The 13,316-nt window shown below is 33.2% G+C and overlaps 1 protein-coding gene across 2 annotated transcripts in view; it reads left to right on the top strand.

Moving 5' to 3' along the window:
* Positions 1-7,458, top strand: part of LOC110017951 (protein canopy-1-like) — a gene marked incomplete at its 3' end in the record, with an annotated part of 13,730 nt that extends 6,272 nt beyond the window's left edge. For both annotated transcript variants that reach the window (XM_020715129.1, XM_020715130.1), the window contains 4 exon segments: positions 2,400-2,472; positions 3,155-3,218; positions 4,293-4,344; positions 7,434-7,458. In XM_020715129.1, the coding sequence (XP_020570788.1) occupies positions 2,400-2,472; positions 3,155-3,218; positions 4,293-4,344; positions 7,434-7,458 (214 nt within the window).
* Positions 7,459-13,316: the final 5,858 nt, after the last annotated feature.

Raw genomic sequence — 13,316 nt, 5'->3', positions numbered from 1 at the left:
GCCAAAACGAGCCGAACACGAACGAACAAATTTTGGTTCGTGCTTGGCTCGTTTATATATCGAGCACAAAAAAAAGTATTTGTGTTCGACTTGTTAACTTAGCGAATGAATCAAACACGAGTTGTTTGCAAGCAACGAGTCGTTTTGACAACTCTAGTGAAGTTCTCCCGAATAAAAATGGAAAAAAATCAAAGAAATAAAAATGGAATAGAATAAAATTGAATATTTAAAAGTTAGTATTTTATATCTACTTTACTGATAAGTAAAATTATTCTATTAATTGATCATGAAAATTGAAAACGTAGCCTTCTCTATCAATGATCAAAATGAGTTTAAGGCATCAACACATGATAGTTCTGTAAAGCCTAAATAACATGAATTTACGAGAGAAAGGAAGGATGGCCAGAAATTTTATTTCTAGCCCTATAATATCATGAATAGAGGAGAGATGAGTTGAATTCTATGTGTATTTCATTGAGGACCTCATAATCTTATTTATACAGTATAATGTTATGCTGCAGTAGGTAATTTCTACAGTTGGAAATAAATAATTTCATAATTATTGGTAGATAATATTTCTATGGCAATATCCATTTATTAATTAAATTTCTATCCATATATAGGAATATGGAAGAATATTTTACAAATTGCACCATTTACTCCACGTGATTTCCCTGAAGGTAATTGGTCCGGCTGCAATAAGATGAGCTAGACTAGGACTTGTGAAACGGCTTGTTGTTTGCAAATGACTTTTTTTCGACTCATTAAATAGCACGTGTCGATTTGTTTATTGAGCAAACGAGTCAAACACGAACAAATTTTTTGCTCTCAATATATAAGGGAGCATATATATATATATAATTGATGAGTATCATTTTTAAATAATTTAATTGACTATAAGGCTACAAAATTTATAATCCATTAAAATTATTAATTAAAATATATTAAATCTATTTAAATGAGTATTTTAATATAAATAGTAAGATTTAAATCTACTTAACGTCCTACGGTTGCGTTTATCAAAATGGCTTGTTATTCTTAAATAACTTGTATCCGGCTCGCTAAGCAAACAAACTGAACAAGAACAAAATTTTTGAGCTCGATATAATATATATATATATAATTGATGAGTATCATTTTTAAATAATTTAATTGACTATAAGGCTACAAAATTTATAATCCATTAAAATTATTAATTAAAATATATTAAATCTATTTAAATGAGTATTTTAATATAAATAATAAGATTTAAATCTACTTAACATCCTACGGTTGCGTTTATCAAAATGGCTTGTTATTCTTGAATAGCTCGTATCTGGCTCGCTAAGCAAACAAGCCGATGAAGAACAAATTTTTTGAGCTCGATATATTAACAAGTCGAACACGAACTGCAATATGTTTTAACAAGCCGAACAAGAACTAATTGAGCCTGGGCTCTCTCAAGCTCGGCTTGTTTACACCCCTAAGCCAGGCTGTGTTGTTGCAGTGCCACCTAAAATCATCGAGCAATCCACATAGTACCAGATGCTACTAGTAATATTTCTTTTCTCGCGCTATTCAATTAGCTCTTTGCGATGCACTTCGGTTTATCACTTTGGTCTGTACATACCAAAGTATGAGATAAATTGAATGGCTAAATTACTAAATTACACTCACCAGACAATTTTCATACCTTCAAAATGGCTATCTTTTAGCCCAAAATGCTGTTTAAATTGAATTTTACCTTTCAAATTTTTTTCTAACATAATTAGATTATAAACAAAACTTGGCTGTCAAAGGCCCAAAGCCATCTCTTTGATCCCAATTTTCTCTACCATTTTACTCCATGATATCATACCAATTTCTTATAATGAGATCTCCAAAAGTGCAGATTTAATTTGCATACAGTTTAATGCATCTGAGTTCAACCATTTGATGTAGTCCTATTCAATTAATGTAATACTCTGAGTATTAAGAGACCGTGCAATCCTTCATGCATTTGTTGCAACGCATAATACATCAAATGCAAGCAAGTTGACTCAAATTAGCAATTCTTATCAACAAATAAAGATTATATTTTATTATTTTAGTTAATTCTTCTATCTATTCTTAAAAACTATCTTTTCAGTGATTCTAAATGTTGGTTTTTGTTGAAAATATTGTAATGTCTTTGATTTTATTTTCCATACATATAAATTTTACGGTCTTTCTTCTTGCATCTTAGAAAATGATCTGGAAAATTTGTTGATGTTGCTAATGAGAACGAGTTAATAAGATTTTATAAATTTTCTTTGTTTATATGGTCATGCTCACCCTCGTTATAAGCTCCTGAAAGCTTTATTCATTGATTTCTCATTTGCTTTTCAATTTTTTTCATCTGGCTTCAAACTAACATTAATTGTTTCTTTAATTTATTATAGAAACGGCACACAAGCAGTTGTTGAAATGTTGGATGGACTTTGTGAGAAAATGCTAGACCACACTTTAGAGAAGGTAAAATGATAAACTACATAAAGTTCATTTTCTTTTCAGGCTGATGATTTGATCTCACTTATTATAGATCCGACAGAAAAATCACATTGCTTTTGAAAATCCATTATTCATTCATTGTCTCTAGCCATAAAATAATTTAAATTTCCTGAGATAATATGTAGTCAAAGATAGTTGTCCTTCCCTGCAATTTATCAAACAGACCTGCAGCACAATCGAACAATTATTAGCTTTTATGTTTCACTAGAAATTTTCAATTGCTTTCACAGTATCTGTCTGTTGGAAATCATTCATTTCTTTCTATAAGATATGGTGGATCACTCCTACCAATATTAAAATCTTCATTTCATAAAAAAATCTGACTAGCATGATTTTTTTACTCAGGAGAACTACAAGGAGTTTTGTTAACTCTAATATCATGAACAAACTCTTCTAACAGAATATCAAGAGTTTAAGTGATGAGGAATTACATGGAGACATACTATCCACGCTCCAATTCTACATTGATTTTCTCTTACTTAAGTCACTTGAAAATGTAACTCGAATTTGGTAATTGGAGTTTGATACGCGCGTGCCAAAATTAGCGAGCATACAACTATAAATGACAAGAGAGATGGGAAAACTCAAAATTGGAATCTTGTACTTTATGCATAATTGCATTTAAGTTTTTGTTGCCATGTTGCAGTTGGATACAGGTGAAGAGATTTGGGTCAGAGTACACGACTGGAACAATCTTCCAGCTGGGAAAGGTAAGAACTTCATATTATGTACTTATTCAATGATATTTTCTTGCCTCCTTTTCTGATCATGCTAGTTTGAATTTTATGTCAGTTATAGAACATTTTTCATTCTAGTTAGAATTTTATGTCAGTTATAGAACAGTTTTCATTCTTTTAAGTGAGAAGACAACAAAAATATTTGTAGAAACAAAGATTAGCTTGTTTAAGTTTGCGTATTTTAAGCGATTTTCTTAAGAAGAAGACACTCTTATCCAAAGGCAATATTTAATGCCATTCCAATATTTTATATGATAATACTTCATGTCTTTTTCAGTTTGTTCCTAGAAAATCTCAACATGTTCCATCAATAGAGATCTATCAAACTTTAGTTTTTATTTTTTAAGGAAATCATTAAAGTAAGCCTGAAATTATGCTTGACCAATCTGATAATATGTGAGAGCTTTATAACATCTCAAATGTGGAGATATAACGAGAATTATTGTTAATATATGCATGTCATCGACATAGATTTATGATAATGCGAAGTGGAGATGGAATTGATGCAATGTGTAAATAATTAATGTCATAATAGTTTAGTATCTTTTCCTTGCATTCGATTCAATCTATTATCAATCAATAGCAGGTTAACAATACTTTAGACATGGATTACGAGGAAGATTTAAGCTTTAGGGATTCTTTATCATTGTTTTCATTCTCCTAGTCTTACACAGATTAGGGGCTTTTATCAGTTGCAGAATGTTGAGCTTCAATAATAAATTTTAAATTTAAGGCACACAACTTAAGTTACTTGGAAAAAATGTACATACTTTGTTTTCAAACCATAAATTTGAAAATTAAGAATGACTAAAGAGATTTTCATTTATGTAACAGAGTTTTCATAGAGCTCATGTAGTGAGGCTCTGAATTGAATAGGTCCCATTTTTGGTTTAGGCCTGCTTATGGTCACACAATTATTTTCATAAAATCTTCAGCATTACCAAGTTTTTGATATTCTATATATTTCATTGTCTATTCCCTGATAAATATTTTGCGAAGTAACTTTAAGGGAATGATTTTCTAAAAGAAGTTATTCCATGTTTGTAGATAAACAAGAGGCACAAAAATACTCAAAGTATATATCATCTTTCTGTAAAAGGTACGATGTCCATCCATTCATACTTATGCCCACTAGTTTTACTAACTCATTCCTTGGTTTCATATAATTTTCCTCATCTCTATTGTAATTTCATTATTTTATTCATTTTTATTATATCTTTTATCACATGCTTCATTATCATACATGATAAGATGAGAGTTGTGGTGAATACTTGGTTTGAACATGTAGGGTGAATGCAAAAACTGTATCAATAATTTTGGATGGTTAATTTAACATAAATTATTTTGAAGGAAAAATGACAGATGAAATGCAACATGACTAGACAGTATGATAAGATTTGCACAGATAGTGTTAAACATCTCATGTTGCATTGACCATGAATGAATGGAGGAGGATTTTTAAACTTGACCCCAAGAGTTGAAATATAGGGTATGATAAAGATGTTGATCAACGTTGGAAAAAAATGCTTAATTTGATGTTGATGCTCATAAAGGATCACAATATGAAGCACCACATAAAAGTACAAAATAAGGGATCAAGGACATAGAGAAAAAGAGAAAGAAGTATTCTAGACCAATAATGTTTAATCACATTTAACATCTCAGTAAATCTGATTGTATCTAAATTATACTAAACATTATAATATTGAGTCAATTTTAATAATTCTTCTCCTTAACTTAATATTGTGGTGAAAAGAAAAAAAATGGATTTTTTTATTTTGTCCACGACCAATTTTAGCTCTAAGGCGTCAAAGATTGAGCATGATGCAATTTCACAAGCTCACGTGATGTCTGAGCTTAACATAGATGAGAGACTTTTGAAGCATAATTGTTGTACGTCGAAGTTGATCCATTGACAGTGCACATACTATTGAATTTCATACCTTGAAAGTACTTGTCTCTTCATTGTGAATGCTATTGTGGTACAACCTAACAGTTTGAAATATTGAGCAACACGAACCTAGTCGCCTGGTCATCTCCAGAAGTCTTCAAATCAACTGGGGTTATATCCCTCCGATCGTGCTTTAGAAAATATCCTCATAAAGATGAGGCCAGTTTGGCTAATATAACAATAATTCAATGAAGATAAATGGGTTTTGTATTAATAATTATGTTTCAATATAAATGATTTTAATATCTAAAAGCCAAAGACACCCAAATATGTTATCCACCAAAATTTTATTAAAAATTAACTATTAAAAGATGTTAAAAAATCAAACATAATGATTTAACCACTTTGTCAACTTCCTAGGATACTGAAGGATGAAAAAATAACTTGTCTCAATGATACCCAACCAGTAATCTAAAAATGATATGATCAATGGTGTGAGTTTGTAAGAAACAAACTCAACATGTTAATTTGAAAGTTGAACTTCTCTTATATTCATGCAATGTTATGCCACAAGACATCACCTTTATTGCTTATAATATATGCATTAGTTTTTTTTTTGTCTAGATCACTTTTTGGTGTTTCATGGAGAGAATGAATTATTCTTTCTAGGTCAAAATTTCGAGATTTAAGAAAGATAATCATAAATTTTGTGATGCGGAGCCATTGGAAATCATATGGATTTCAATAAGAGATCATATGTTCTCTAATAGCCTTGCTTTACAATGTCATCATTTCATGACAAAGTAGTCACTTGGAAAGCTTGGTTGTGGTTATTATTTTTATGGTGATATTTAGTGATTAAATAATACAATAGAAGACATGATGCATATCGTTACTAGCGTGAGATATTTTAAGAGTAATCATAGTGACATTCTTCATCTGAAATTAGCTATTCGTTAGTTAAGGATAATTTAAACCTATCATCTTAGACAAAAAATTCAACTAACTAATAAGAGATTCGCTTGGGCGACACAACTGAGGGCATGGTGCACGTTCTTAATAGTGTGAGATATTTTAAAGAAATCATAAAGACATGCTTCATTTGATACTATCTCTTTGTTAGTGAAGGATGATTTGAATTTATCTTCTTAGATAAAAATTCTCTTTGTGCATATAAAATCTGCTTGAAAGACAACTTATGACTGTTGATAATGATCATTCAGTTTGATTCGATTGACTACATCTTTCGGTTAAGTAAATTACAGTCGAAGATAACTCAAGACACACTCAATGGAATTATGAGATTTTTATTGGGTCCCACCCAAACCACAAACACTAATTGCTTGAAATCAACGGTGATAAATTTTCTCAAATTTCAAACTAAATTATTAATATACTAAGCACTTAGTGTTCAACAATTGTATTTGAACAAAAGTTAAGATATATAGCTATCACAATCGACTCAGGGGCGTGGAGTTAACCACAAAGTGAGATCGGACGGTCAGATGATGAAAGTAATATTTCTAATTAGTAATAATACTTCACAATAACATTTAACTAGAAAAGAGCCACTAATTCGCAAGCCACAAATACACTTCAACTAAAAAAATATATAAGATTATCTAAAGTGATACGACAATACAAGTTATATAATAAAAGTGACAAAACATGTAAACCCAAATAATATACTATCTATTTTCAATAGTTTTTCCTCATGTAAACAAACTTTTTCATATCACTTATATTAGACTAGCAGAGCTTGTCATAATAAAAATAGTTAAATAATATGTTAAATTTACAACAACTTAGTGAATAATTAATTATCTCTTTATTATGCACTAAATTATTATGCAAATATCTGATGTTAATGTTCAGAGAAGCGTACTAAATAATCTATAAAGTAAACATTACATTTTTCCTTACATAAAATAATTGTCTCTAACACAAAACTTTAAAACCCATACCTTCGCTTTTCTTTCCTCTTTTATTGCTGTCAATTCTTCGAGAAAATATTGCGTCTGGAGTCCAGACGGAAAGCTACGACCGGACAACGAACGAGATCCACTGGAGGTTTTTTTTTTTCCTCCCGGTAAATCATGTTTGTTGTTCGGAAGCAGCTTTATATTCAAACTCCAGATGCAATATTTTTTGCAATTCTTCCTTGATTCTAAACCAAATATTCTTCACTTTTTTTTTCTGATTTTAATCAATAAAAATTCATATCAATGCTTTAAAAAGAATTCATATTAATGCTTGCTTACCACCAGCTTAACATGGCTTCTCTTATGTCCAAACAGGTTATTGGAGGATACAAAAGATGAGGTGAGCAACACTTTGTCATACTTTTAATTACTTGCAGTTTAATATATTCTATTCATGTTCTTCTAGCAATAATAATATTTTTTATTTTAGGAATGATTACATGCAAACCAACCGATACATTAATATTTACAAATTAATCACTCACCGAAACATTGATATTTACATATTAACCACCTTACCATGAGAGTTTTCCCCTGCATTCTGCTTCCGCTGGTTGTAAGCCAGCAATGCTGCTGTAATCTCATCAATTTTGATTGATTCTTTCTCATATGTAAGAGTAGTCACCAGATGTTCATAGGAAGAAGACAATGAACACAACAAAATCATTGTTTGGTCTTCATCTTCAATACTCACATCAAGTTGTGTCAGATATCTGATTATTTGATTGATTACATATAAATGTTGCGTCATATCAGTGTCTGCCTGCATCTTCAGCTCATATAGTCTTTGCTTCAAATAGAGTTTATTTGTTAGAGATTTGGACATAAACTGAGATTCCAGTTTCTTCCATACTTCTCATGGAGATTTCAAATTCATAACATGATACATAATCTCATTTGCCAGACATAAACGTATGGTATCTGCTGCTTGTAGTTGCAATTCTTCTCAATCTTCATCTTTCATATTATCAGGTTTCGTAGCTCGCAAAGCCTTCAAAATTCCTTATTGTGCCAAAAAATCTTTCACTCTTGTTTGCTACAATCTGAAGTTCCCGGTTTCATCGAACTTCACTATCTCGAATTTTGCACTAAACATTGCTATTTGAAATTAATCCTACAACAAAATTTTCTTGTTTGCACAAAAAAAGAATTCAGTCGAACTACTGCAAACACCTTGCCTGAAGCCCTTTCCTGTTTGTGTGAATGCCACAACCAAACTCTACTGTTGCAACTCCTCCTGCGACAAATTTGCGAACTCCGCAGTCCGAACTCCTCTGTTCGCAAATTGACACTCCTGTTTGTGGTAAATGCACGTGAACTTCTGTTCGCGAACTCCACCTCGCCTAACGCCAAGAAGATTCATGAACTATCACGCCTCGAAGCCCCGCTGGCTTTCGAAGAATAGAACTCCTCTGGCTGTCGCAGAAGGAGCCTGAATGCGCGAACTCCACCTTGCCGAACTCCTTCCCGCCGCCGCTACAAGTCTTCTGTTGTCGAGTTCGCAGAGACCTTGTCTCCTTCTGTCGTTACCTCCTCTACAAACTAGAACGCTGCCTTTGCCACAAACACCTCGCCACAGGAATTACGAAGGAATATTCATTCTTCTCCCTCGATTGCTGCTTCTGCCACCTCCCCGTTCCTCTGCGGCTACACCGTTGAATTGGTGTTCGCGCCGAAAGTTCCCTTCACCGCTGAACTGCTTCGCGCATGTTCGTGAATGATCGTCTCGGTCGCGCGTACTCCAATTATTTGCAATCAAAACCGACGAAAAATTGTCTTTGTCGCTGAACTGTTGCAGTTCGTCGAATTCTAAAGCCCTAGCCAAACTTCTTTCTCAATCTTCTTCCTGCGCTGATTCCTTCGCCCTAGAACCCGCTCTGATACCAATTAGTTGAGAAATTATGGTGAAGAAAAATAAGAATCGAGACAAAATAGTATTTGTGTGCCCAAAGCGCTCTTTATATAGGCAGCTATATGTTAAGGATTTTGTTTTTGTATTTTTTTTTATATAATTTGATACTATTGGATATTGATATTTTTATAAGATTAACACTAAATAGTGTTGAAGATATTTTAATTTAAATAATCAACAGGGGAGAAAAGCTATGTTCACTAAAAAGAAAAAAAACATTTTTTATATGTTCTTTTAAGTTTTGTATATATTATCAAGATGCTCATTTTAAATGTAAATTTGTTAAAAACAGCATTAAGAAAATCTTGTATTTGAATCGTTATGGTATTTTCTAGAGGAGATTTCTTGTGTTGTTGAGATACCAATACGTGGAAAATCTTCTCTCTAAAAGTCAATGAAAGTACTAAAATTTTGAGGAGAAACTGCCGATACCATCCGAAGATGGGCTTGCCATTTATTTGATGGCATGGAGAGAGTACTCCGTCCAGAATGTTGTGGACGATGTCTGTAGCGCTAACTTGTCGTATAAGTTGTATTTGAAATCTATGGTAATAATTGTCCATGTGGATCATAGATAATTGCTTCAGAAGGGTTGGTTGGCCTTATAAGCCCTATTAGAGATTTGTAAGAGACGTGAGCCATGTAAGTCGTATTTAGTCATATAGGCCATAATGGTGACATGTAATAACTTTTGTAGGTCATAAAGGCCAAAGTGGGGAGCTGTATGATCTGTGAGTTGTGTAGGTTGTAGTTGGTCATATAAACTGTAGTGGTGAGCTGTAATAATGTCTGTAGATCAGAGAGGCTGGATTTGGGAGAAGCATGAACTATGATAATGTCTGTAAGCCATAGAGGTCAATTTGGGAACTGCATGGGATGCAATAATGTCCATAAGTTGCAAAGACTGCAGTAGAGAGCTGCATGAAATGTGAAAACATCTGTAGGCCATTGAAGCCATAGTTGGGAGCTGCAAGAGCAAAGATAACTTTCATAGGCCACAGAAGTTAGGAGCTACATGAGCTAAGATAATGTCAGTAGATCGCAGAGGCTAGAATTGGGAGCTGCATGGCTGAGATAACCTTTGTAGGCCTCAGAGGCAGGAGTAGGGAGTTGCATGAGTTGTGATAGAATCCATAGGTCGTAGAGGTAAAATTTGAAATCTATATGAGTTGTGATAAGATATGTAGGCTGCAGAGGCCTAATTTGGGAGCTAAACGAGCTATGATGCTGTCAGTATGCTGTAGTGGCCAAAGTTGAGTCTGCACAAGCTGTGATAACTTCCGTAGATTGCAAAGGCCAGAATCAGAATTTTCAAGAGCTGCAAGACACTTATGCTATAGTTGTTCACATGGGATAGTGTCCATTGGTCGCGAAGGCAATAATGAAGAGGCACAATTATTATGAACCATGTAGGTCGTAGGGTTGTAGACCATAGGAGAGAGCTGTGAGGAGAGAACCTCAGGAATCTGAAGAGGGTCACCATATGCAGAGTTGCGTTGTTATACCATCTTAAGAATGTGTTTTTGCACCGCCTTCAAGATATGTTGTTACGTCATCTTCAAGGTGTGTTATTGCACTATTTTCAGGGTGAATTGTTATACCATCTTCTTATTGAGTTCTATCACAATGTTCATGACGTTTTGTTGTTTTGCAATGTACGACGTGATTCTGCAACGTACATTGTGATTCCAACAAGGACTTCATCAAGGAGGAAGTGATGGTCGATAATTGTTGACAGCGACCAACGGGTAGTGGTGGACGGTGGTCGGCAGTGATAGAAGCGAACAACATTAATAGGATATTCAGTGTAGAGCACGAGAGTTATACTCCTTAAAACTTTGGTCTTCTTTTAGTTCAATGTCAATCTCTCAGAGCTCTTTTCTTGAAGAATGTAAAAATCTATTTATAGAGTCTGTGAGAAGCCTCCTTTTAATTAAGGAAGGAATCCAGACGACTCATTCGGACGCTCCAAAGAGGTTCCATTGATCAGACGTCATTCTGTGGACATTTGAGTGCATTAATGATATTGAAATTGAGTGATATTATGCTCGTTGAATTCATCTTCTGGAGACACTTGATTTGAATACAAGCTTCTAATACTTGAAATCCATTTAACATTCCAATTGTGCACTAGAAGATTCCAAAAATGGTTTTAATGGCTCGATTTAGCCTTGAGTCGACTTGGATTAGACCAATCTTAACGTTGTTGGGTCCGTCTCGTCAGACCGATCAAATTGATTATAAATTTACGGATTTCAAATTTCTGGAAATCAAAGTTTGAATGTTTTCTCAAAAATTACATCAAGATCCGTGTCACGTCTCAAATCACTTAATGAAAATTTGTTGTTGATGGGATATCATTGATATTATAATTTAATAAGCTTATTCAAATGAGGCATCTATTTACATAATTTAATTTTAATTTTTTTTCTTATTTTGTTATGTATAAAAACAAATTCTTTTCAGGGACCGAATAAATATCGCAATAGTTCTTATCAGCAAAGAATAAAGATAAAGATCGAGCATCAAGTTCCATTCTTTAATGCGAAGGTGGGAGTTTAAATAAGTAAGTTTTTCTTTCTCTTTTTTTTTTCTTTTTTTTTTTTTTGAAAAAGATTTGGTTGAATTATTATTATTATTATTATTTTATTGTTAATGACTCTAAAATTGCTTCTTATTAATATTGAGCAGGGGTGTAATAGAGGCGAGCCGGCTCTAGCACGACTCAATAACGAGTTTGTGGGACAAGTTTATCGAACCCCGTGCTCAAAGTCAAGCTCATCTATTAACCGAGCTAGAGCTCATATATATATTTATTATTTTTATATTTTTATAAGGTTACCTTTTTTTTAAACATAAATATATCTTAATTATGTGGCAACGTATAATCAAATTATATAAGGATGAATTCTATGATATTATATTTGTAATAAAATAAGCAAGATTAAACTTTCATTTAATTATTAAACATAATTTAATTTAAACTTTTTAATCAATAAATAGATTATAGAACTTATTTTGTCTGAATATTAGCCTGACCTGAATATCTCACATATATATCACACATTTCTTATATATTTACATATCTAACATTTACATATCTAACACCTAAACCATATCTAACACCTAAACTTCATATTTACATACATGCCACTCAAATTTTTGATATTATATCAAAAATATCATTATTATTAATTTAAGTGTTAGACATTCACAGCTACATAAGAATATTGTAGTATGTATGTAAATTTCCTTTTTTTTAACACACCCATCTAGTAAAAAAAACTCACAACCGTTTAATTCGATAAAATAATATTTATTATACATTAAAATTGTGTCAACACAGATCCCGAGGTAAATCAACTGTACAAAAGAGATTAAGTACAACAAAGCAGGTCCACTTATCCGATCGGCCGAAGCCGTTCGAGCCAAAGGAGAAGGTTGACCAAATGACCAAACGAATTGGATCAAAACCAATCAGACAAAATCAAGACGGATAAGCATTCAAACTTAGCACTGTAAGAAAGCTGACCAAAGACATCGACTTACCTTCCTGTAGATTCGACTCGAGGAAAGAATCTAATTCCTCGCTATCACCAACCATTCTACGGACGCCCCCCAGTCTTCTCATGAGGGACCGGTAATTAAAAATATAATAGTCTTATATTCATCCAACAAGCTCTCCTTGTTGAGGAATGATCTACCGATCGAGTTACAATGACTCACGCTCTACTCGATAGCCTAGTCTCGCGCCACCAATTGGAAACCCTCATCCAGGGATCAAGATCTGCCAGCCAGACAATATCAACAAATCAAAAAAGCGTAGCTGACCAAATCAGTCCTCCAACCCGAAGCTAATCAAGCTCAGCCGACCAACAACACCGGCTTAGCTGAACCGACCATGCCAGAGAGCAGCCGAGCGATAGACTCATGTATGTAAAATACTTATAATATCTTGTACAACTAAATTAAAGTAGAGATAAATTTGTGATATCACTATATTATATCATTTTCCTTGAAAATAAGGAGATCACTGTATGAATAAGGCGATAGGATATATTATTATTCAAAAAAATTGTCATTCAAAAAATTTGTCATAGAGACATTATGATAGGAGGCCCCAACCAATCTCATGTATCTAACCGCTCGACTTATCCGCACATAGGCGGGTTCGTACTCCCGACACCCCGGAGGACTTAGTACTGACTTTGCAGCTACCAACCAAAGAGCTAAAAAACGCTACACACACAGATATATATATATATATATATATATATAGAGAGAGA

This window comes from Phalaenopsis equestris, unplaced genomic scaffold, assembly GCF_001263595.1.
Source record: "Phalaenopsis equestris unplaced genomic scaffold, ASM126359v1 Scaffold000002, whole genome shotgun sequence".
In the NCBI taxonomy this organism is placed as follows: Eukaryota; Viridiplantae; Streptophyta; class Magnoliopsida; order Asparagales; family Orchidaceae; genus Phalaenopsis; species Phalaenopsis equestris.
Note: the sequence above shows the minus strand (reverse complement) of the source record. Positions and strands in the feature narration are given on the sequence as shown.